Here is a 27,448-nt window from a genome sequence, read left to right as displayed (position 1 = left end):
TTCTTTCAAAATCACTTCCAAGGCTAACACAGCAGGATTAAAATAATTTGTGCCTCTTCAGTCAGGTTCCCTTTGCTTTAATTCCTAAATTGGCCGCAGGCTAGAAAAGCTGGAGGTGGGTTTTTTTTTTTTTTAAACTTGTTTTAGTTTGGATTATGAAGAGCCACTCAAAACACCAGTGAGGCTTTGAAATTCATGAAGGAAAGCTCCCAAGCAAACCAAATGATTCTTAAGGGCTTTTTTAAACAGTGCATGTGGATTCCTAACAGCTTTGAAGACCCAATAGCCATCTTCAACTCAAAGACATGATTATTTGCAAGAGAAAGAGATTGGAAGTCAGTTTTAAATACACTACAGTTCCCTATGATGCCCAAACCCAGAGAACTGTGGTTTGTTTAAATCAGGACTGGGGAAAACTTTCACAGGAAAAGTAAATCGGATCAGAATCAGTGGGTGAGTGGAGCCAAATCTAATGGTGGGCAGACCAAGAGCCAACACAGCATAGCTCTCCCTCTCTCTGCCTCATCATGGCTCAGATGAAGCTGACTACAGCAGAGGCACTTGCTGGCACAGCAGAATTAGGAAAGGAAACGCAGGTTCACAATAGGACCCTGGACAGAACATTGTAGAAAGTGCTGGCTGAAGCATTCTCACTCATCCAAGGAGAGCTGTTGGCTCACCCTCCTTTTACTGCCCTCCCATGGCATAATGAAAGATGGATCTGGGTTTTTTCCCTTTTCTCCGATTCTCCTCTCCCTCTCCTCCAAGCTTTTTGTTCCTTCCCACTTTCCCCCCCTTTTTGTCTCCCCCATCCCTCATGGCTCAACTGAAGATGGCGGAGATCCCTGTGTAGTACCATTTCCTCTTCATGCAACTATGTGTGGTGAGGGCAGAAGGAAAGTCAAGAGAGGCAAGAGTGGTGCTGGTTGCAGCAGGAAGGAAGGCAGAACCACCAGCCAAAGCAAAGGACACCACCCAGCATCTGTCTCTGCCCTGCCACACGTAGCAACCTATCTCTGACACACATACACAGCGGAAGCAGAACCTTCACTTGTGGCAAGGGAACGGTAGGCCTGCAGTGTCAGAGAGCTGATGACATTGTGGGTCAGATGTGGCCTGTAGGCCAGGGATTGATGTCCCACCCCAGGCTGAAGCCATGGTTAGCGAGAATAAGCCAGGATTAAACTGTGGGTTCAGAGCCTACTTTGTTCTCACTAATCATAGTTTAAATGAACCACAGTCCCCCAAATTTGAACGTCATGATCTGGAACCTTTCAAATCTCATCACAGCCATAGCAGAAGAGGGGAAGGGGGAGTGCACAAGTTCAAGGCTTGATGTGGCTAATTCAGACAGGTTTCCTGTTATGCCTGAATTGGGCCTTGTAGGGCTTTTGTTCAGTTGCAAATTGTTTTGATGCATTTTAATAAATGTTGCTAAAGTTTCTATGTATGAGAAATGTTCCTTTCAAAAATGTCTCTTATATAACGGAGCTACACTACATTTTGCATTGATAAGGTTCCTGGCTCAGCTGGGCTGTTCCAGCATAACTGGCTCATCTTGGCTCAGCCAGCTGTGCCAACACTGGCGTAACTTATGCCAGCGTGAGCCCCCCCCCAGTGGTCGTTCCAGGGAGCGAAGAGGGTAGGACCGAGGGTAGGACCGTTCAGCTCAAATTAATTCAAAATATTAAACAATATTTACAGGATAACAAGGTATGAGAGCGCAGAAGAGAGAGAAAACACACTAGTGGGATTGGTAACATGAGTAACCATGTTTTGAAAGCTTTCTAAGATTCCTAAGAGCTGGAGCTGCCTTTCATCAAAGAATCTTACTAATATGATATCTCTCTAAGCTGTCCCAATGGAGAAGAGAAGCCAGGAGGAGCTCTCCTGACATGAAATCAGGGAGGTCCTGACAGAAGGAACCTAATGCGGGACAATTTCTGCCTCATATTTATACCCTTAAACTCTTATAGATCAGCAATAATCTCTGTGTTTTTTTTTAAATTTTACTCTTTACTCTTGAGTAATTAACTCTCTGAAGTCCAGTTTTATGTCATCTACAGGTCAGCATTTCCTAAACTAAGGTTCAAAGCAAAACACAAGGTCAGGTATGAATTCCCTTCCCATAGCTGCTTTGAAAGCTTCAAAAATATTTCCATTATGTGTTCATCTGACTGTATTAGCAAACAATATTAACAATCTAGCTTAACCACAGTTCGTTCCTCATAAGCCCGTCTCAAAACCTTTCTTTGCTCTTCAGGCGACAGGAATAAAGCAGATGAGCTGCAGAGGAAGAAATATCTCACCGCATTGTCAGATACTGATTACAAAACACTGAGCTAAGAGGAAAATAGCTAGATGAAGAGAGCAGAGTGAAAAAAGCAAAGACTAGAAGGCAGCTATGTCAAGCGTAATATATTTTCATTCTTTCTCAATTATTTCTATGAGATAACAGGCAAAAATCCAATCATGAAGCAAATACTAATAAGAAAGCTGTTTAGGCAGCAAGAAGTTACGAAGTTCACTTTATACTAAACTAAGTTAAATGATGCACTGATTTAGGGCAGAGGCCTCTGGTATCACAGTGTGTTTTTCTTTGGCACAGTGGCACTCGAGACGGGACCAGCAATGTCACAGACCTATTCAGAGTAGGTCCTGCAGAACTATGTCCCTTCCAGGGATATTCCAAGACCCTTCTCTGAATGTTCAGCTTCCATTAAAAGAAATAAGGGCATGGTCAATTGAGCAATTTCAGTGAATGAGTTGATGGTGGCTCCCAGCCAAGTGAATATGGCAAACATGAACTTGTTGCTGCATAACGAGTGGAATTCGTTATTAAAAGTACTTAATTTTGGTTGGGTTGTACCCTGTCTCTAGCCCTTTTATCTGAAGATATAGACACAGGAAACCTGCTCTAAACTGCTGGGTACTTGCTTCTTTGGCATTATAAATAAATTAAACAACTTCAAACAGGGTACATACAGGTATTGTTGTGTTGTATAGTCCCCACAAAATTCTGGTTATGGGGACATACAATGTGGTACTGATTTCTGTATCTATGTCACATAATTTAAAAAAAAATAAAGAAAGGAGAAACTGAAATACAGAAGAACCCTGTAGGACCATACCTTCAAAGGTAGAGCTCTCTTTGCAGAGACCAATATTTCCAACATAAAAGATATTTCCTCTGCTCTCTCTCTCACTCTCTCTCTCTCTCTCTCTCTCTCTCACACACACACACACACACACACTCACTCACACACACACACACACTCATGTTTAATAGTCTAGAGTGTTTCTGTGTTCTCTGGTTTGTGAAGAAACGTGGTGCAAAGACATTTGGTCAGATCAAAGTTAAAGGGGAGACAGGGGAAAAGAGATGAGGAGGATGGAGGATAGAAATGTTGAAAAATACAAAAACACAAGCTTTTCCCTCTTACCTTCCACTGAGAAGGAAACCAATAACAACAGCCAAGAGAATCACTCCCACTGTAACAGACACAGCAATTATAGGGATCTGGCTCTGATCGCTGGATGCAGCTACTGCTAAGAGGAGAAACAAAAATTGAGATTAAGGTTAAAACTGCCATCAACCCCCAAAAGGGGCTTTACTTCAAGCCTGACAGAGAGGAACTGCCATAAGTCTTAACATGTTTACTTTTTTATTATTTAGATTTCAGAAAGAAAATAATAATTACATATTTGTATGTTGAATTTTAGGAATTTTAGGGCATTCAAGTCATGGAATTTGTTTTGAACAAATTGTATTTTGTCTGTTATGAAGGCATGCAGACCCAGCCCCCCTTTCCTCAGAAATGTTGCTAGAAATTCTGTAACACAGCACTTTGTGTTTCTTCTCAAAGCAGGAACCTCCAAATTACCCAAGAAATTTAACTTTAGCCAAAAACTGATGGCAACTTTAGTCTCAGGTCTTATCACCTTTGTCCACTGCATGAAAACTTAATTTTTAGCCCTGGATTCCCAACAGGATATCCCAGCAGTTGGCAAAAGGAACATAATATATACAGTAGAACTTTGCTAATACTATGCATTAATATTTTCAGTGGGTTCTAGCTAGAGATGCCTGAATGCCATCATCCCCATTCTGGAAAATGTTGCTAGACTTCTCAAAATTATTTTTGCATCCCTCTGAATACACCTAATGTTTTGTTTAAACAGGTTCCTCAAAATTCATCATACAGTTTTTGCTTTAAGCATAATTCAGTGGAATCTAGTTTATTGTATCAAGTATCCTTCATGAGAAATTAGTTAAGGAAAGGGGGAAAACAAGAGCTGGGCTAGTGTGGTGAAGCGGTTAGAGTGTCAGACTGGGACCTGGGAGTCCAGGGTTCAAATCCCCACTCAGCCATGAAACTCACTGGGTGACCTCGGGTCAGTCACTGTCTCTCAGCCTAACCTAAATGGGGAGGGGGAGAAACATATATGCCACCTCAAGCTCCTTGGAGGAAAGGTGGGATATAAATGTAACAGATAAATAAATTGAACAGGCATTACCATAATTTCAATTGTACTTCATCTCACTTTTGATTTGCTTTAATCATCACCACCATCACCGCCAGTATTTAGAGCTGATGCTCTGCTGTAGGAATGGGACCCTCACACTAACTAGCTACACTGTCTGGTAGCTCTATCAAGGAAAAAAATGCACCTGCTCTCTTGTTTGTAATTTAAAGCTAGTACTGTCTCATAGCTTCATATCACAAGCAAGAGGGCAAGGTCAATCTTTCTTTAAATGGTTAAGCCTTGGTAAAAATAGAGAGAGGATGTAAACAAAGACAGAAAGTTGACCATGGCCCTCTTGATCAGATATCTACATTTGCTTACCATTTTTATCCTGTCTTCCATTAATACATACCTCAGTCCCAAGTAATTTGGGATTTCCATGGAATGGTTAACATTTGCTCGTGCTATGTGAGTGCCACTTCACATTAAGAGCTAACCACATTACGTTTTGCACACACATAGACCTGAATTGCAGGAAATACTATGCCAAACCATGTCTTAGAGTGAATGTGCGGGTTCCAGAGAGGAGACCACTGTGCTCTTCCCTGGTCCTCCTGTTGCTACACTACCCGGTGTTAAGCCATGGTTTGGCTTAGAATGTCATCCAAACCTGGGATTGTGGTTTGTCTTGTTCCAGGCAAACCATGAGCTGTAACCCCAAGGTTTGTTCTTGGTTTATCACTTGTGGTATGTCCAGAGCGAGACAAACCATGAGCCTGAGTTTGGATGATATGTTAAGCCAAACTATGGATTAATCCCAGCCAGTGAGGCTGCAGGAGGATAGAGGAAAAGTGCAGCAGTCATGATCTCTTCGCTGGGAACATGCACACCCACACGTTTGTGCTATAAGCCAAATGTGTGAGTGTTTGGCTTAGTGTTACAGGAAAACTGAGCTATGGTAACTAATCAGTAAATCAACAGTTGAGTAGTGATTATGGTCAACAGTAATGTCTTCATAATGATTGGACATACACATTAAATTGAAAACTCTATATTGTCAACTAATGCTCTATTTATTTATTGTCTCTTGGGTGGAATGTAATTCTAAGAAGCATTTATAAACAAGTGCATTGAGGTCTTGCTGTGATGGGGGGAACCCTCAGAGTCCAAAGATCCCCCATCAGATTCTAGTAAGTTTCTACTTCTCTCTGTGATTCCTAAGAAAAAATTCTGCCCTAACCAGAATTCCTTTCCACTTGAGGAGAAATTCAGCAGCAATCCAATTTTATAACTATAATAGCATTTACTTGCTTCTGAATGTTCCCTAAGGCTGATTCATTAATAACTGGAAAGTATTTTAATTGTGCAATCCTGTGCAGGTCTACTCAGAAATAAGTGCCACTAAATTCAGTGGGGCTAACTCCCAGGAAAGTGTGTACAGAATTGGAGCTTTAGACACATTTTATTCAAATAGACTTTCCTATACAAAAAAATTAGGCAATGCTGGTGATTTACATTATGCCTTTGAAATATTATTATTATGGGTATTCCGTGCCCCCATAAAGTTTAAGGTGAGTATGGAAATAGACCAACTGTGTCAAAATGCCAGCAGATTATTTATAAATACCCTGAAACTTGATTAGTGAACTATTCTGAATTAGAAACATTTCTACTACATCCAACATTTCTAATAGAGATTTATCTGGCAGTATAATAAGGTTTTGTTTCTACTTATAGGACGTGATTAATGGTTAATGGAATATGAGATACATTAAACTGATAATTTTTATTACATTAGTTTGCATCACAAAGCTCTTTTTTCTATTTTTAGTTTACTTATTGACTCCATGGCTGTATCTGCTATTCCTTTAAAATCTATTTCATTTAAAAAAGGTAGTATGCATGGAAAATGGGAAAACTGACAGCATTTTTTTTAAAAAAAATAGAGACCGTAATGATGGCAGTTTAAGGGAAACAATAATAAAAGGCTGATGAATTTATGTTTAGAAGATAAATGTGGAGAATGGGTTTCTGTTCAACAAGGAAATGAAGGGATTTTTTCCTCCATCAAGAAATCTTTCCTGAACAGAAATAGTATGAAAACTTAATAAATATGTCAATTGTACAAACTGAAAAAAGGTATGCAGTGTGTTCATAAATACTAGTGGAAAATGAAATTTAACCAAAACAATAGGTAAAAAGGGGACTTTTTCCATTACAGTGACTAAATGTCTTAGGAAAAGCAAAACCCTTAAATATTGTAACTTACCCCACAACTTTAGATTAACACAAGAAGCTTAATTTTTTAACAAAAAAAATCTGTTTCATATATAAAACCCTTTGTAACAACTGGTACTTTGTGACAAACAGAAATAATATACAATCAGGCCCTGTTTTCAGTCTGTATCATATGTCCACACCTGGCTCTGACTAGTTGTTCTAATAATTATTATTAAAAAGTAGATCTGCCAGCCTTCAGTCTGCCTGTTCCTGAAGTAGTATATCTTACCCTGTTGCTACTGGTGGGGTGGGAATGCACATCATAATGGCATGACACACAGTAAGATGTAATAGATCAGGGGTGGGCAGACTTAAGGCTTGCAGGATCTACTTAATTACTGTACTAGGACCATCAACCAAAATCATCAACCAAGAGCTGGTTCAGAATAATGGCTCAAGAGGGTGGACATGGTATGTATATGCTCAGTCCATTGCAAAAATCCATTCTTGGTTTTCTCTAAAGCTTTCAACAACTGTTTTTTTTTGCAGTGGGTGGTCGGAGGGGGGAGCCTTTTAGCTGTTCTCACGGTTGGACAATTGGCAGGCAGAATTACCAGACGTTACAGAAAACAGAATTATTGTTAGATGTTACAGAAAGGGATAGGGACCGATATGGCAATGTTAACAAAAAAAATTAAATGTGCATATACAAACATCTAAAGACATAAATTTAAAATTTGTGCATTTCATACTCTAAAATCATGAAATCAAAAATACACCAAACATATATCAACATATGAAGCTGCTTTATACTGAGACAGATGTTTGTTCCATCTCATCTAGTACTGTCTACTCTAAATGGCAAAGGCTCTCCCTAGGATTTCTGATTGGAGGTCTTTCTTGGGCACTTTAACTGGAGGTTCCCGGAACTGAAGCTGGACTTTTCTACATGGAATGCTTTTGCCACTGAGCTATGACTTTCCAATAAAGCCTCACTAGAAACAACATCAGCAGCAGCCAACCATCCAAATAAAGGACCAATAAATCAACTTCCAAAAGATGGATGGAACAGGTAAGTTTTCACTTTTGAAGACAAGATATGATGGCATTTGTGTCTAATGAAATATGGAATTCCATAGCCCAGGGACCGCTGCAAAAGAGGCCCTACTCCTACTGGTGGGCAATTTGACCATTAAAAAACTTTATGAAGCCCATGGGGGGCTCATAGGTTAGGTGGCAGGACATGGGTGGCAAACTTGCTGCATGGCTGCCACAAATGGCACAGACAACAGGTGTCTGTTACACTCTTGCACACAAGTTAGAGGGCCTTCAGAACCAAAATAATCTACAGTCAGGCCTGTACTCCTCCCGACCTTTCCAGGGCTGGCTGCTGCTTGAACCCTCACTGAGCAACATAGAGTTCAAAATGCTCTCAAGACGTAGGGTGGCTGCCTATGAATACAGGGAGCACTAAAATATCATACTCTGAATGTGACTTGTCACAAAAGTTGATAGTAGCTGAGGATCCAAAGAGTTGTTTAGGTTTGGGCAAGAAGCTTGTACTTAACTAGCAGAGCAGAATTTCTGAGCATTTTTTAGTTCCCCAGTGCCGTATCCAAACTGCTTTGCAATTCCTCTCAATTTCAAAAGCAGCTTTCCATGTGTCACAGGGGTACTTATGTTAGAAATCTAGAAGCTCCTTTGAGCTTATGGAATTAGTGTCATAGTTCTTTGGATCCTGGTCATATTTAGTCTTCTCAAAATATTACTACCAGAAACACTATTTAATAAAAAGAAAAAAACACAATTCACATCAGATACTTGATTCTGTGCTTACGCATTGACTCAAAGTCAGGTATATACTGATCTGTAATTATCTCACAACATGTCATATGCCCGTATCACAGTTATCACAGACAACAGTTTATTTTCATATAATAGATCTAGCATCTGGAAGGATCCATCCTCCTTTTTATGAGCAGCAGAAAACAGAAAAATCATTATCTCCTTGGAAAAACCTGCAGAGCATGATCAATCTTGACGCTTTCGAAAGCTCTGGTCACGTTTTGGAAATCAGAACTATTTTACTAAATCAAACATGGTCATTAGCCATTTGAGAGACCTTTTCCCACATTTCACACCTTGTTAGCAATAAATAGATATGTCAGCAGTATCATGCTAGCTTTCCACTTTAATGTAACTGAAGAACAAAATATTTAATTCAAACTGCCCTTTTTTTCAAGTTGAACAAAACATTAAAATGCCATTAACTGTAGTCTGAAAGGTGACTCAAAACAGTCTAAACTATTTGGATACAATGGGAACCAGATACAGAGATTCAGGGCATATCTACATTACAGATCTAAATTGATAAATAATTTCTTTCCCTCAGAGGGAAAAAAACTCTGGAGCTCTGAGATGAGGTTCCTAGGAGTCTTTAGGGGAAACCATGATAGTTAAACCAGTAAAAACCTAATATATAAGTATGCAGTGTAGATTGCTTGTAGCACAAGCAGACTATATTTTCAGAAGTTTTAAATGGCTGTAAATTCAGGGCCAATTCGGTAAAAATGTTTTCAGGATATGGCTTCTTGGGGTGCCTATGCAAGGTGTTTTTTTTACAGCCCAATTAAGATATCAATCCTTTAAAAATGAAACATCTTTGCAGAACAAAGCTGTTCTCTTGGAAGTATTCATATTAGGAATGTCTAAGAATAGTCACTTAACCTTCTTGCCACATCTCAATCCCAAGATCAATAGGTATATTTCTGTACCACCATTATACCCAAATTCAAGAACCCTTTGGGATTATACTGAGTCAGACCATTGGACTATCTAGCTCTGAACGGTTTACAGTGACTGGCAACAGCTCTCTAAGCTTTCAGAGAGGAGTCTTTCAAGCCCTAACTGAGCATGCTGGGGATTGAACTTGGGACCTTTTGCATGCACTGACCTTCTGCACAGCTCTGTCACTGAGCTATGGCTCATTAAGGATCACTTCACTTTTTTTCTTATATGTACACCAATTTCTTTAAAAGTGTGCCCTAAAAATGTAACACGGGAACGAGATAAAACACATGTATCATGTTTGCACAATCATATCAGCGAGCCAGGAGGGCCCAGGTTTTCTGCCACATGACCTGTGGAAGGTTCAAAGTTCCATTTGTCCGCAAGTGTTTTAGCACAGAAGTACATGGAGCCCTGCATATGGGAGTATGTGACTTGCTTTCTTCAGATGTGTAACCAACTTATTCCACAGGCAGTTTTTGACAAGGTGCTGAACAATATACAGGAGAGACAATTGTTAACAACCAAGTATATACTGGGGGTGGGAATAGGAGAGAATGATGGGAGAAGAGCTTGTTTAGCATTCAAACTGCAGAGATGACCTAAGTTTGAAATCCCGGAGGAGAAAACAGCCAGGGAAATATGTGTTTACCTGCCTAACCAGACTTATGAGTGATATATCTAAACACACAAGGCTAGGAATGGCTCAAGTGAGACAGAAAGAGAAGGGGGAGATGGAGGCTGATGAGTCCCCCTGCAAAGATATTGATCTGCTGAGTCTTTTCTATTAACCATTACAGGACATGGGGAGACAGTAATTAACATGACTTACACACTGGGCTGGTTTCAAACTCAAATCTTCGGCTGAAGCCACCGTACCCTGCTGCGGTGCGTGCTCGGATCTGGAAGACATATGCTGAAGCAGGTTTCAATCCATCTGCAGTAATTTTTGTTTCCTTGGATTTGATGATGGTGTAGCTGGTCTCTTGATCCTTTTTGCCACATGCACGACACACACACACGTGCGTGCACACACACACAAACATACAGATACAGAAAGGGAAAACTTATAAATAGCAAGCACAAGCTTGGTGGCTACGACTTGACAGCAGAAGCCCATGCCTGCTGCCAACATAATGTTTGTGATCTCTTAACCACACTTAAAAGATAGAGAGCAGGCTGCAAGCTTGCTATCTCCCTTTGACTGTTAAATGCGATGTCAAGGTGCACCTGCACAAAGGCGTATGCTAATAATGGTTAGCTTTTACTATAGTTTGCAAATTAGCTTCAAGCCCTAGTTAAGAATAAACCTTATCTAGCATTAACCTTGGTGCACATTTAACACTAAACCATGGAAGGGGGAAAGTGTTGGAAGTGAACTTGCCATCTGCACCTCATCTCTCAACTGTGGATAGGAAATCAGGAATGTCAAGTCTTCAGCACTTCATATATTAAGGGGAGGAAATATTTAACACAAGTTAGAGTTGGAAGGGACCTCAGAAGTCACCCAGTACAATCCCATATTCAATGCAGGTTCTGCAAAGCAAGATGCAACAGGTGGCTGTCCAGTCTCAAGTGAAGGAAAGCCCAGCACTTCCTGAGGCTCTCTTCCACTGTCAAACAGCTTGTACCATTAAGTATGGAAGTTTCTTCTAGATTTAGGTGAAATTTGTTTCCCTGCAATTTCCCCTCACTGGTTCTGAGCCTGTCCCCTGAAGCAATACATTCTCATCCACGTTCTGTACGACAGCTCTTTGGTTATTTGAAGACCACTATCATGTCCCCCCTTAATAGTCTTTTCTCCAGGCTAAAACATACCCAGCTCTTTTAAATGTTCCTCATGGGACTCGGTTTCCCATGCTGGATAATGTTCCACTTGAGATCACCTAAGACACTTAGATGCCTGAGCATCCTAGTTGCCCACAACTGGAAATGCTCCAGTTTGTCAAATGTGCTTCTTAAACTGTGGCACCCCAAACTGGACCCAACAGAACTTTGTGGAACAGAGTGGAACCAGAGTCCTCTTTGGGAGCTCAGCCTGAATACACTACTACTAAAAGTGGGGAAGGGGCAGAGGCACACATGCAAGCTGTGCCCCAACGTCCTCACATGCACCAGCTTTCCTCCAGATGTTCTCATGTTGAATGGGAAGGTCTGAAGTGGTCTTCTATGTGCATTTAGCTGAACATGCTTGTAAGCCCCCTTCAGACTCTTCTGCTCAATGCAGGAAGGTTGCAGTAGTATGGGCGCATCCCACATGTGTAGGAACAGGGTTGTGGGTGCACCCTGGCACCTCCCCACTTTGCAACCTAAGATGGCATTAGTTTCTTTAGCAGCTGCATCACACTGCTGGATCATGTTCAACTTGTGATCACCTAAGACATGCAGATCCACATGTACTGCTGCCAACTTATTGAAGGGATATGTATTTTAAAATCTAGATACTGGTCCTGCAGCTACAGAACAGCTTTTTAAGCCAATTCCGACATAAAGGACCACAAGAGGATTGATTGGCTGAAACATGTCTGTCAATTTTAATTTGGGATTCTCTCTATATTTCTATCTAAATAGTGAGGGAGTGAGATACGAGTTAGACAGACTTTAAAGCTGTACATTTATATAATATATAATATTGATGAGACTTGAGGTTGTAACCTCATGTAATAAAAATCAAAGTGTGTCATCAAATTTTAATGGCACACTAACAATACAAGTGCATTTTGATGTTCATAGAAAGCCATCACTTTAGGGTGTATTAGCGCCATGTGGCACAATCCCTTCCGGGCAATACTACTTCACACCGCAGTTGGTGGAGTACATATTTAAGTGCTCCCCCATGTGAACACACACACTCTTCCATAGACTAGAGCTTTTCTCCTTGAAGAGATTTTCTTCCCTTTTTTTGCCTGGGGGAGCATCAAAACATTGTTCTTCCCTGACTGCAATTTGTTGTAGTGCAGCTGAGGAAGGCACATATTTGGTATGTCTGCACATATGAATTGCCTCTCAGTTTGGACCCTGTAAAGTAATGCGGAATTGCAGAGAACCTGCACAGTGATACTGAATGCCTGATATTTATGCCAATCTCAGATTGGCACAAATGCATCACACATTTACAAATAGCATAAAATGTTACACTGGGCAATCGCTTGGTGATTGCTAAGGAGCAACTTACTGAAATCACCTATTTCATTCTCTCCCCCCCATTCCACCTTTTTCGATGACTTTTTAAAATGTTAACCACCACTGTCTCTACAGAAATGCTATCCAGTGCTTTTTGCATTCGTAGCTAACAGAACAAGTCTAGAAATAAAACCAACAACGGAAGACTGAGGATTCCCAACACATTAGTGATGCTCTGGAAACAAGAGGTAATTCAGAGTACCCAAAACGGGGGGGGGGGAGAACTTCCCTGTCAAGAACTGTCAGTTTGTGGAGCAGTGGCCACCAATCTTCCAAGTAACATGGCTGAGTAGTTCATGGAGGAGTTCACAGGAATGTTTGGCCCTCCATTTTGGAATACAGCTGGGGGGGATCTACTTGTTTCACATGATCCCTCCTTAGTCCTTCATATATATATCACATAGTCATAATCTTTATAGGTTAGCCAAAAGACATCGATTGTACAAAAAAACCCCGCTTGGTCTTTCATTTATTCGTTCATATAAGTTTAACCCTCATTTTGATTTTTCATGGGCCATAATCCAACACAGAGCTAGGTGTATTGAACTCAATGATTTGAACAGGCTTCACTTTGCCTAACTCTGGGCATATCTATGTCATATAGTTAAATCAGTTTGAGAATACTTCATTTTTCCCAGGGAAACTTAGGAATTATAGCTCTGGCTCTGTGAGTGAAGGATACAGCTTTGGAATCTCTAACAGAGAAGTCTTAGCACTCTCATCAAACTATAATTCCCATTATTTTCTGGGAGAAACAAGAACAGTCGATGTGGTATACAGTCACTGTCTTGGTGTTTTGAAAATAAAATATCTGAACAAAGTAAGTTCTAGAAAAGCGCAAATGCACAAGTGTGGACACAGAGCTAGTATGCTGTACAGACTTGTGTTACAAAGTTCCTTGCCTCTTATGTAAATAATTGTACTAACCTACTTTACTTTGGGGTTGTTGTAAGGATTTGAAAAGTAATCTGTGTGATGTAGTTTGAAACTACACTCATCACCATCAGTGAGACTGCATTCTGGGAAGCAACAACAATACTGACTACTATACGCCCCTTAATCTTAGATAATCAGGCTGCATTCCTGTACAAACTTACCTAGGAGTAAGACAGTGGGGCTTACTTCTGAGTAGACATGCACAGGATTGCACTCTAAGTTTTCTTTATTTTATACAATAAGACTGGATACAAAACTGATAGGAAACCTTAATATATTTGCTCAACAAAAGTGATGCACTAATGAAAATAAATGTGCAAGCACACATATATCAAGACTTCCTAATCTGTCACAGTATAATTAATTTGACATGGAGTTACAAGCAAAATTTACTCCATTGCTTTGAACAGATATGATAATTCTAATTCAGCCAAGGAGGGCAGAAATCAAAGATAATAAGGATGGCCTTGCAATCGTACAATCACACCTTTTCAAAATATTTGATTTCATATTCCAGGATGATGCCATTGGGTCGATCTGGCTCCTGCCAGGAGAGTGAGATGCTATTTTTGGCGACTTTCCCTTTTTTCACATTTGTGATTGGAGATGGTGCTGTGGAACAGGAGAAGAAATCAAAACAAAGTCAGAATAATTATTAGTTTAGATGAAGAAAAAGAAATCTCTTCCTAACACTACCTAGCTTGAGCCTGTTAAATAGATAACAGGTCTTTGTTGTTAGCAATTTATCATCCCTGAGCAGTAAATGAGTAAAGAGTTAAGAGAATTGCTGTATTTCTGCCTGGTAGAGAAACTGGCTCAGCACAAATATTAACATTTCCCAGTCTCTTAACAACAGAATGTAGACTGTTTTTTTCTAATAAGAACGTAAGAGGAACTTTGTTGGATCAGACCAAGTCTAGCATTTTGTTTCCAACAGTGCTCAGCCAGATGCTTTTATGACTGCACTGGTGTTGGGCTGAAGTATTTGGTCCAGAATTTTTTCAGCATTTCATGAGGATGAGAATGCCCCCCAAATATATAAAATAATCTTTGTGGGCGGGGCAAGTCCTTACAATTTTTGGCTGTGTATATGTGGCTTACTGTTCTAAACAGGGTGACCAAGGGTTTCCTTTGTTCCCTCCACTTAATACACACACACAGTGTCACTGCCTGAGAAGCCTTGAAGTGCTCCGTTCTTCTTTCAAGTGGGGATTATGCTCTCTATGTCATGATGTATCATCCTTCTCAGTGGGGCATTCTGGAAGAAGAAATGGAATGCCACTAGGCTGCTAAGGTGGTAACACTTTTTTGTGAGTTTTGAAAAAAGAGTAATCCTCAGCTACCTCATTTGGAATGGTAGGCCACTCCCTATCCCCCACCGCAATTGCAATAATTTGTCCCCACACTCCTAAAAGTCACTGAATATCCCTTCTCATTACTGTTCACAGAGGACAAATGGCCCCATGAAAGTGGATGGTCCAGTTTTGGTCTGTGCGGCAGTTGATCATGTTTAGCTTTCAAGTACACATAACACTGCATCATGGGAAAAAGTGCTGAAGAGTGCAAGAGGAGCATTCACAAAGGAGGGAGTGCAGGAGCCTATGGAGGCACTCAGTTTCTTAACCATGGCACAGAGTTTGGGAAACCTTGGTCTGGCTGGTTCAGACGTAATGGAAACCCAAGGTATCTCATTATGTCAACAAATTTACACAAGTCTTAGGCTTTCATGTTCCTTCCTACCCCTCCTATTTCACAGCCAGGGATGGGCCTATCATTAGGCAAAGTATAGGGGGGCATCTCAGGCAACATATACAGGGAGTTAGCTGTGGCAGCCCTGTGGTTGTGTCTCCTAGGCCTTCTGGGTATTCTGTAGAGAAGACAGAGCTGGATCTACAACCACAGTTTGAAGGGGGAACATGTGAGCCTGAGGCTTACACACAGCAGGCAACCATAGTTTCCCATTACATCTGAACTGGATCCTCATATCTGCATCAGCTTTATTGCGAACTGCCACAGGCAGCTATTAAAAAGGCACAGAGATATTTCTCTTATCTGGAGAAAAAAGAGACTGCAAAAATAAAGGGTATAGATCACCTGTTGAGCTTATACACACAGGTCTCGGCACAGAAGTTACAAAACAATGCACAGGAACCAGAGATGATGTCAACTGGTATAACCCAGATTTGGCCCACCCACCCCAGCCCCCAGAACATTTCTACCTAGCCTGGTTATTTACACTGGGTTTCTGTCCAGAAAAACATGTACACCAGCCTTCCCACTATGGTACCGTTCAGATGTTTTGAACCTGTAGTTCAAAAATACCAGGGGGCACCATGTTGGGAAAGGCTGATGTACACCATTAAGTGACATTTGGTGACATGTTTTTCTTTTTCACTTGTACATGTGGTGCAACAGAATCTTGCAGTTGGTGGTGGTTATATACCCAGCAAAAAATGTATGCATACATCTCTCATGTTACAGTATACAAGATGTTTTCTTAGTAAGAACTTAAGTGTACCTTTGCTGGATCAGTCCACATTCAGTGTTCTGTTTCTAACAGCAGACAGGAAAATGCCTCCTGCCCTTGAAGCTTAAAATGCAGACATGAAGGCAACAGTCCTTCCCTAATTCTCCCCAACGTAAGGTAAACAGAGGCATGCTGCCTCCTAACAAGGAGGCTCTAGCAGCTTATCATGCCTAATAACCACTGATCCTGCACATCTATATCCTTTTTGATGTCTACTGAAATGATATCCGTGTAGGAAACCTGACTTGTACAAAGTAACACTCAGCTGCTCTAACACTGCAACACTTAGCAACAACAACATTAACAAGTTCCAGTAATACTGGTATCCTGGACAGCAGCCTATAGCATATATAAGGAATTTTAACCAGCCCAGTGGCACATAAATAAAAAAATAAAAATAAAATAAAATTTTATTTCTTAGTCGCCTATCTGTCCCAACTAACGGACACTCTAGGCGACTTACAATAATATAAATACAATATACAAAGCATAAATCACAATCATCAATTAATCTAAAACCACCCTTCAATTAAAACAACATGTCTTCCAGTCCTTAGTAAATGCCCACTTCTCCCATTGAATCACTGCCATGCCCCTAATTCTTGCTTCATATGAACAAGTTGGGTAGGTGAGGGAGGATGTGGCACATTTTGAAGTGTCATCAAAGGGCAACAGACTGTCAATTTATACCACCATGTCGCTTAGGATATCATTTAATTTTTCTCTCCCTAGGTATCAGACACACCTTATAAATCCAGGCACACCTTTATTACTTTTCGCTTGCTTATGTATTTATTTATAACAAGGGGGTCTCTCTCTCTACTCGCTCCACCCCAACCTCCAACTCCCCACAGGCACCCCCAATCACCTCACCAACCCACTGGCTTCAGCTGTTCTTCTGCTGCCACTGCCCCAGACAAACGCTGTTACTGCGCTGTGCACCTAGGGCTGCACACCAGCCTCCCGCTCTGCCCGCCCACCCATTGATCCAGGCTGCTGCATCTAAGCCTCCTATTTCGACTCCAAGGCTGCCACTGCTGCCTTGCCTGCTTGCTGCATTCACATTGCAGTTCACAGTGCCACCTGTCTATGGTACTGTGAACTGCACTGCGTGATGCTTACATTTTTATTGTATGTATAGATAGATAAAATATATAATGTAGTAAGAATGCTCACAGTGGAAACTGCCCTCCTATTTTTCTTGATTCAGTGCCTCTGTTATTTCTTAGTCCCTTCATCTTTTGCCTCACCCTCTTTCAGTCATGCCAACCTGGCTGGGGTTGATGGGAGTTGCAGTCCAAGACATCTGGAGCACACTAGGTTGGCGAAGGTGGATCTATTACAATGAAGAAAGGGCCTCTTGATCTAATTTCCTACTTTCCAACATTTCTCTCTTTTTTATCACAGTAAGTTTTTTTCCTACCCTTTCAAGAAGCTTTGGAAGCTAATGTATGTTTATTAAAAGAACAATTTCCATTGTGCAAATAAAGTCCAGGAAAGTGAACTCCCAAACTCCTATTAGATAACAGGAATGGCAGGGGGAAGGGGGAAGAGAGAGAAAAGATCCCAAATGTATTGCCTCTAATTGTAGCCTGTTTGGAATTATAATGACTCAGTTCAGATATTCTGCAGTAATAATGATTAATATCCCAAACCAGGACTAGAGCTCCCAGTGTACAACAGGCAACCAAGTCTGCTCTCCATGAAAAGTGGGGTATTTGAATAAATAAATAAATAAATAAATAAGGTTTAGATCACTGTTTCCCAAACTTTTTTTCCCCCACAGATCACTTGAAAATTAGTGAGGGTCTTGGTGGATCACTTAATGATTTTTCTGCTCATTGTAACAGTTATAACGTGCTTCACTAGATGCTGTATGATTTTTAATTGTATTTTTATTCATTTATTTCTTATAGTGAACTTTATTATATTACAATGTACATTCCATAGACCTCAGATTGTAATGCAATAAAATACAATTAAAATCAATATGAATATTTAATTATGACATGTCACAGACCACCTGAATGAAGCTTGTGGACCACTGGTGGTCCATCGATCACAGTTTGGGAACCCCCGGTTTAGATTTGCTTGTTTGTTTTCACTTTCAGCTTTATAAAGTCCATTCCTTTTTCCATGGAACAGCAGCCTCTGGAGGCAGAATGATGGTTGAAACTATGGTCTGTTAATTTGGACATCTCACCAAACCATGGTGTGTTTTTTTTTTGGTTGCTGATCAATCACAAATCAGGGTTTGTCAATCCAGATATCACATTATATCATAGTGAAGCTTCGTTAACCATGGTTTGGTGTAATCTCTGAATTGAACCATAATCACATTGTGTTCTATATAACATATTGCTCCAATAAAAAAAATCCTGCAGATCTAGTTCTCTGCTGCTAAGGTGGCCTTGAGCCCGGGACTCTCAAACATCAGTCTCCTATGCTGCATGGAAAACTAACACAGAGGTGCCCCTGGCATCTTCGCTTTACAGTTTTTGGTCAATGCTAAAGATATGACTATTTATCTGGGCCTTCAGCACTTGAGATGTATGTTTTCAGGACCTATTCTATTCCTGTAATTGTAATTTAATCGTTTTTAATACTCAATTTTAAACTGCTGTAATCTGTCCTGGGAACTGCTGCTGAAGGGAGGTAAAAAATATAACATTACTTTTGAAACTGTGTGAAGTCTGACATTCAAACGAAAAAGAAATAAAATTCACAGAACATGCCTATGTCCTTGGGGCACATAGAATAATTCTTCAGATATCAACCATAACATGTTCTTTTTCACTCTTCATTATGCATTATTTTAGAGTTAACTCGCTGGACTTTGTCCACAATTTATTTACTAAAATCCCTCTTCTGTGGTTTTTTTTTTAAGGAGTCTACTTTGCAGTGCTCTTAACCTTTGTGGGTTTAGCACTTTCACAGACGTGAATTTCTAACTACATATATTGCTAACATGTTCATTAGTTGCTATGCAGAAAGCTGTGTTCGGGGGGGTGTAGGGGAGGAGATGAGAGAAATGGGTAACTGTACACCCAGAGTACTTTAGAAAGGCAGTAACTGTATCCTTTTAGAATCTTCCTCAAAAGAAGTGTTAAAGTATAACTGCAAGATAAGGACCAATTAAGTATGTTCAATCGATCTTTGTGGTTCTGGCATGAAACCATAGCTACTTTGCATCCTCCATACATCTAAATTACAAAACTCTGAACTGAAGGAAGAAGGTATGCATCTTTTAGCGTTCTTTGTCAAACAAAATGTAATACAATCTTTGCAATCAGACAAAGTATGCAATCGTTCTATTTTAAAAGCTTGAAATGAGATACCGTGCAATGTGATCACAGGGAAAAAAGGACTGCCATAAAACTGGCTTTTTAAAGGTCATTGGTTCTACAAGGACAATATCCTCTGAAAAAATGGGAACCATGGAAGCCAAATTAGTGAACAGTTTAATTTATTTATTCATACCCTGTCCTTTAACAGGTTCCCAAGACAGCCCACAAGAAGTTAAAATTACTACAAAACAAAAAATATTAGAACAAGAACATTAAAAGCCCACAGTATAAAATGAAAATATTGTGACTCTTCACAGATATGTGTACACCTATATTAACTATTCTAAGCTGAAGTTTCAAAGCAGGATATTCTCTCACAAACAGAACCGCCCACACATTTTTACATAAAACCAAATTTGAAGTAAACACGGAGGTACCTTAGTTGGAAAAGCAGAAAAACTTTGAGGTAAGCTAGAGGAGTTCCCAGAGGGTGCGGTTGGCTTCAAATGCCTGAATTGCTTGTCACTGGAATTTGCCAAAAGCTAACTTAGATAGATAGAATAAATAATAAAGTTACTCAAAAGTGAAATACCTGAATAATTTTTGACATGAGCCAAGACTTCTTACTAGGTTTAGAGAAATCTTCTCAGGAAAATATTGCACATACTTATTCATAATTACTTGTCACTCATGAAGGCTGACAAGTGTTGGAAATGCCTGACGTCTCTGCAGTTAGAGGGACCAATCAGGTGGAATTTTCCTTAACGTTCAGGGAAGAAGATTCACTGAATTCTGTGGTGGGTTTTGTGTGGATTTAGATTGGATCCCCTGTTGTACCATGTCACGGGATATATGCCCCAAAGCCCCTAGTCCTTGGATTCTGCTAGTGTGAGAAGCATGTATCATGGTTGACAGGACTCCGTGTCTATTGCAGTGTAGAGAATATAGTGAGCTGTTCCAGCTGCTTTCACAAAGTTGTCAGTAATGGAAGATAAAGGCGGCTGACTTACGCTGAACAAACCTAAAGTCCTAGATGTGCCTGTACATGATGCTATTGTCTAGCAGCCTCTTGGCATGCCCTAGTATGATGGGAAATTCAACAGACTCCAGTATCCCATTTGGGCTAGAATCTAAACATGAATCCAGTCTGGGATAGCCCACTCAAATGAAGATGATGTGATGAGAGGATGAAAATGTTGAAGAAGAAAAAGAGGAGATTGTTGAGAGTTAAACTGAGTATCAGCAAAACGAGTATGAATACGCATCTGGACACAATTTTCAAACTTTGGATTCACCGTTACTCAGAAGCTCAAAATACATATTAACATGGGGATGTTACTGAAAATGGCGTTCCTATGTTGAATTTTCCCCAGGAACGTGTAGGATCACTTAGCCTTAGGGCAAGACCTCAATGGCAGAGCGCACGCTTAGTATGCAAGCATTCCCAGGTTCAATCCCTGACATCTCTAGACAGCGCTGCAAAAGACTCCTGCTTGAAATCCTAGGGAGCAGCTGCCAGTCCATGTAGACAGTACTAAGTTAGACCATTGCCCTGACTTGATATAAGGCAGCTTCCTACATTCTTGTTGCATGATACAATCACTCTGGTTGTTTCCCTGCTCCTAAGAGAATCAGTCAATGATGTGGAGCAGAAGATGAATACTATGATGCTATGAGGGAGAAGGAAGAACATGACACTGGGGTACTGTGCATAATAATGTGTAGTTTGAGCATGTCGCCTCACTTTCATGATTGCAACAGAGTACAGCATATTGGACAGAGTGATAGAGGGGGCAATGGAATGTCTGTAAAGTGATGATATATGGGCTACACCTGCATGCTGTAAGTCTATCAGTTCCACTATATTTTATCCATATTGGATTTGCCAAAGATTCTTGGGAGAATGTTCTCCTTTCTCTGAGAGATATAGCAGAACTGTAATGCTTGAACCCATCAGTATGTGCCCTTCCACACAGGCAATTTTAACTTGGTGCAAATTGGCAATCTTCTTAAGAGAAACATTTGGAGCTTTAGAGCTGAGTAAGATAAGCTCAAGAACTCTTGCCCCCAAAATGTGAAATGTTTGTGTGCCACCACAAACCACCAAAATATAGGTTTGTGTTGTCATGCAAAATAGCTTTCATTACTTTGGATTAATTTTTGAACTTGTACAAGTTGAAAATGGAAATGGACTGCCTTCAAGTTGATTCTGACTTATGGCGACTGTGAAATGGAAATGGACTGCCTTCAAGTCGATCCTGACTTATGGCGACCCTATGAAGAGGGTTTTCATGGTAAGCGGTATTCAGAGGAGGTTTACCGTTGCCTTCCTCTGAGGCTGAGAGGCAGTGACTGGCCCAAGGTCACCCAGTGAGCTTCATGGCGGTGTGGGGATTCGAACCCTGGTCTCCCAGGTCGTAGTCCAACACTCTAACCACTACGCCACACTTGCTCTGTACAAGTTGAATCAGAACAAAAGTTTACTGAGTTTGGTGGGCCTGTATAGGATCGCAGACTTAAGCTGGTCTATAAATGCAGGAGGAGGTGGCAGAATCATCAGCTGATAGAATGACCTGTACCATTTGAGAATGAAAGTGGGAAAATCACATTTTTGAATATTCCTATATATAAAAACAAACACAACCACTCTGCAAGCTGAGATACACGTACAAAACCCCTAGCACCACAGGGAGAAAAGTTCTAATTCAGTCTTGTACTAAGCTCCCTCACCTCCTTTTTAACTTGTAAAGATTTTTAAAGTAGGGAAACTTTCAACAATATGATTCCCCATCTCCATTTTGAAGTGGCACAGTCCATTAACATCTTATCCACTGTATATGCAGACAAGGCCTTCTATTCTATCCCTTTCCACATCAGGTCCAAGCAGGAAAACAACCCACATTACAGTCATAAGGCAAAACCCAAGCAAATCCTGAAATGAGGAAAAACTAGAAAGATGCCAACTGCAATAAATCAAATAGACAAAAACAATGTTTGACCACAAGCATTTGAAATATGGCTTCCATCTGTTTCTAATAAATGAGCAGGTTTGCTGGGGCTTAAAAAGGAATGGATTCTAAAGGGGGGCACCTATGAAAAGGTCCTACTCTGAATTGTTAAGTCTTCTGAAAATGAAGGTAGGTACCCAAGGAATGTACAAAAGGGTCACAGAGTGTAATCCTGGCTCAGCAGGGACAACTCATAGTTGGCAGGCCACAGCCAGGATTCTGGTGCATTCAACAAATAAAGTGATCTCCATGAGGCAATGGTTCTATGAGCATGGCCCCTGATAGTCATTTTCAGAAGAGTGACTTATCAGACTTAAAAATGTCAGGTGTTCAGGTTGTATGGCACAATCATTTTATGGCTCTACAGATGAATGTATATTATCAAAATGTACATTTTGAAGAACCCGGAACTGGAGGGAGGGGGACTGATTTCAATTTGTAGGGCTGTACTACTAAGTATTATGTTGCCAGATTCCTGGCGTGAGACTGATCCTGTATCTTTAGGAGAAGAGAAAGTCAGTCGGGGACTTCCGGGAAGGGTGACTTCGCTTGTGCCTGCTTTTGAGACGGGCTCCCACCTCAAAAGAAGCTTATTCAGATATAAATCAGTCAGAACATTTTTTTTTTGACTGATGAAATTTCTCCCGGGCAGGGAGAAACATAGAGATCAACCTCAAAAGCCTGTTTTTGTTGGGAGGACTGGATTTCATTAATTTATGAGAAAAGGTCCAGCCAGCAATGCCGGACGGACTTCCGAACAAGCTCTATCTGATTAATGCGATACGTTTATCTTTTCTTCAAAGAGAAAACGGACTAACAGGCAAGCACCCTTCTTTCTATTATTTTTTTTACTTGGTTTAAATTGTTGCAGCAAAAAGAGATTTGTCAAATGAATCAGCTTTAAAGAACTTCTGGGTGAGCTATAACTCTTCTCTGTTATTCACGAAATTAACAGCTTATCTCTGTTTCTATTGCAAAAAGCTGTCCTGGAAGTGCATTCTAAAGATATAAACAGAAGAGGGATTTCTATTCCGAGGAACATTATATTGTCTGGGACTATTCTCTTTTTGGTCTATTTTATTTTGACGAATCTGCTTCTTCACGACGCCACTAACTGTTTTGATGCTGGGAACTAAATTTGTTTTGTATTCTTGAACATAGAGAGATAAGGCAGGCTGCTCTGTTTATACTGTGATGTCATCAAGCCTGGAATATTAACCCAATTGTTGCTGAAATAAGAAGTGGTTCTTCTTTATTTTTCTTTTGTTTTGTTTTTGTGGTTTTAAAAATGGCAATCAAGAAAGTGGCTGAGAATCTGGAAGTAATTATGTTTCAGAAAATAATGGATGAGATTGAGATAACGAAACAAACCCTGCGACAGGGCAGTAAGGAGCTGAAAATTGAACTGAGCAAAATGACGCAGGAGCTTAAAGAAATACGGGATCCTGTGAGAGAGGAGAATGAGATCAGAGATGAGAAAAGAAAAAATAAAGGGAAGATACAAGCCCTGGAGATTGGAACAAATGTGGAATTGGAAAAAGATCTGGAGTTTATGGATATTAGAAATAAAATCTACTGTTTGGAATTTAATGTTATCTCTGAAGAAATTAATGAAGATATTAGAGATAAAGTTATCAATGGCTTGGATAATCTTCTGGACTGGAATGACGTGATGGAGCTTGATATAGAGAAAATCTATGGAATTAACTGAAGCCATGTGACAATGGAAAAACTCTCAAGAGATGAGCCAGTGCATTTTGTAAAAAAGAAGAACAGAGATATGACTTTACAACAATATTTCAGCAACTTATTCAGGATTGATGGCAAGAAAATATTTGGGATAGAGGAAATTCCCATCAGACTCTTATTATATGACTATGGTTATGACAGCAAGATTATTATGGAATACTGATAATGGAAGATTGGACACTGAAATTACTGGACTTAACAGGACTATTGAAGATGGAAGATGGAATTAATATGGATAATGGAATAATGGCTATTGAAATTATTGGACCTAACAGATTTTGATGAGATGGATTAATCAATATGTTTATTTGGACTATGGTTATGACAATAAGATTATTATTATTATTAACGAGATGGATTAATCGACATGTTTATTAGGAGAAAAATTGATAGATATATTTCTTAAAGAATTGAAACCTCTCTTTGACTTTTTGTGGAAAGAATAAAGTAATGTTTATGAGATTTGATGATTAATTAAGATAACTACTGGAGGAAAGTGATTTTATAATATAATTTAAGAGACAGGATTGTTATATATTGTAGACCTATAACTGATTTGATCTGCGACAAATGGGAAGTCAACATTTTATTTTTTTGTTTAATCATTTTTGTTTTGTTTTGTTTTTTGTCTTTGAATGTTTTATGATTTTGTTTTGTATGTTTTATGAAAATTTGAATAAAAATTATTGTAAAAAAAAAAAAAGGAGAAGAGAAAGTCAGTCAAGTGCAGGTGTTCTTGCAACCCCGTAATGAGAAAAACCACAAGGTGGAATTCTCCCTCCCCCCCTCCACAACTTTTAAAGATACAGAAGACCTCTTGGTTGCCAGGCCCGGCCTCCAAGAGGTCTTCTGTATCTTTAAAACTTGTGCAGGGGGAAGGGAGAATTCCACCTTGTGGTTTTTCTCATTACAGTGTTGCAAGAAAACCTGCACTTGGCTGACTTTCTCTTCTCCTAAACATACAGGATCAGTCTCAGGCCAGGAACCTGGCAACCCTACTAAGTATTTATGTACCTTTACTTGTAAAATGCCCAGGGAACCGACATTACAGATGACATATCATTCATTCATCCATTCATAGAAAGATAGATAGTTATTAGGTGATTTTCATATGTAACTGCATTGGGCCATATGTATGGCTCTCAGCCAGGAAGCAATTAATCAAAGCACCCAGCCTTATGCCTCCAAAAGCTACTCTCCCTTCTAACGTGCTCTACTTTAGTTTAATGTTATATTTCCCATTCACATCCAGAAGCAACAATCTCAGCCCACTGTGATGGAGTAACATTTGGAGCACCTTCCTCTTGCTCGATGTGTGCATGCGAGAGAGATTTTTTTCTCTTTTTAATTGGTTTGTGAGCTCAGAGCTTCAAACACTACTGTCAAGGGCTACCACCTACAAATACCAAATTGTGTATTATATTTTTTGGGTGGGTAGGAGGCAGGGGAGATAGATTCAGGTATCTGCTTTGCTTCCAGAGCTTCACTCTACTGCTTGAAAAAATAAACTCATTTCATGGTAGAATTCTGCCCCAGGATTTTCCACTTCCCTATAACTGCTGCTATTACTACTCACTGTTTGCTCCATTTTTGTATGAACTGAGCATCTGCACACCATGTGAGTGTCTGAGCACCATTTCTCCTGCTGTTAGCACATCAGGTTTCAGGGCTATGGTTTCCTTTTTGAGAAAAGATTAAAGAGTAAGCTGATGAAAGGATTCTCCTGTGGTGTTGGGGATGAAAAAACTGCTGAGTCCTATACTGTGCACAGATTGTTGCCTATGTGCTCTGCCTCATTGTCCCTTAGTGCTTGGACTCCTAAAGTTTTACTGTGTACGTGATTATGCCAAGGAAGGGCTCTGCAAACATGACAGAGGAAGTGAACAGTGGTGAATATTAGCTATTCCCTTCAAAAGAAGGTGGGTTTACCCTTTGTTCCCAATGGACTTTGGAGATATACAAATACTTTATTCTATACCAGATTCCTTTTCCATGCAACCACCACAAGGATGCTGTTTTATTTGGCCATTCAATAATCCTCAGAAAGAACAAAATACTTCACCAAAAAACAGGTAATCAACAGGCATTACCATATGAAAAGATTAGGAACTCCACACAAAACACACAAACTTCCAGTAGTAGCCTAAGAAAAGGGCAATGCTGTCCTATACTCTCTGTTCACTTCTACATATGGAACCCACCTACACTTTTCCACTCAACCTCTAATTCCCTGTGGCAAGAAACAAATTATCCTGGGTACTGTCCTATTTGTTCAAGGCAACCCTACTCTTAGGAAACAGAACTGTTAAGAGTTCTCTCTCCAAGAACTGTAGTGTGAGGTCTTCAACAGCCTCGCCAAGACTGCTCCAGTTCTAGTCAGCTTCCTTTTCCTGTCATATATATCCTTGGCCTCTTCTCTGTGTTTCCTTTATTTTATCCAGTTTAGGCTGCATTCAGACACGGAGCTTATTGCGTTAGTTTTGAGGATTATAATGGCAGCACCTCTGTCCCGATTTCTAGAATCCTTTTCACACCGTCATACTACGAATCATGGCTTTTTGACCCAGGGATGTGTATCTTGTCATATCTCCGTGCAACCCCTCTTCCTTTGACTTCTGCATTTTTGTGGGGTGTATGGGGGGGACTACTACCTACACCTATGCTGGAATTTTGGCATAATTTTCATGAGGTTAACACAAAAAGGGGGGACAAGAGCAAATTGCATGTTGGGATACAGCACCACAGCTGGTCATATGAGCAGCAGCAGGGTAGTTGGGCAATTTAGTGGCCTATAGGGCTTGCAAACAGAGTATTTCTGGAATCATTTATCATGAAAACATCTCTTTCCCACCATTTCAGAGAGTTTAAGGAATGAATGAATCAATGAATCTTTATTTTTACTCCGCCCTTTTTCCAAAACTGGAACTCAGGGCGGCTTACAAATAAAAACTACACATAGGTAAAAAAACATACAAAAATATACAATTAAAATAGAATTAAACTATTTGCGACATTAAAACCATGAAACGTACACTTAAGATACTAAGACAATTTAAAACACTAAGAACAGGGCCATAGAACAATACAAGAGCCCTTATGAGGCCCTACATTGCTCCTTGCTTTGGGGACCACACTAATTCAGAGGAACCTAAAAAGGCTTGCCTATGTCACCGCTTTTGTCTGCATGTAAATGAAAACAATCCACAGCGTGTTTTCATACAGGCAGTGGTGGGTACTCAGCTGTGATTTGTACTCAAAGATGCCAAGAGCCCTCAGATACAGTC

At 40.1% G+C, this 27,448-nt stretch overlaps 1 protein-coding gene across 12 annotated transcripts in view; it reads right to left on the bottom strand.

Moving 5' to 3' along the window:
* The window catches only part of EPHA5 (EPH receptor A5), a 404,439-nt gene that overhangs the window by 138,699 nt on the left and 238,292 nt on the right, over positions 1–27,448 (bottom strand). For 6 of the 12 annotated variants that reach the window (XM_061590682.1, XM_061590678.1, XM_061590681.1 and 3 more), the window contains 3 exons: positions 14,081–14,205; positions 10,307–10,466; positions 3,444–3,549 (listed from right to left, as the gene is read on the bottom strand). In XM_061590682.1, the coding sequence (XP_061446666.1) occupies positions 3,444–3,549; positions 10,307–10,466; positions 14,081–14,205 (391 nt within the window). The remainder of the gene's footprint in view (positions 1–3,443; positions 3,550–10,306; positions 10,467–14,080; positions 14,206–27,448) is intronic. The other 6 variants (XM_061590680.1, XM_061590677.1, XM_061590684.1 and 3 more) reach the window with 3 other exon arrangements.

Source organism: Rhineura floridana, chromosome 11 (genome assembly GCF_030035675.1).
Source record: "Rhineura floridana isolate rRhiFlo1 chromosome 11, rRhiFlo1.hap2, whole genome shotgun sequence".
Lineage (NCBI taxonomy): Eukaryota > Metazoa > Chordata > Lepidosauria > Squamata > Rhineuridae > Rhineura > Rhineura floridana.
The sequence above is the reverse complement of the archived record's forward strand: the minus strand, read 5'-3'. Positions and strand labels throughout refer to the sequence as shown.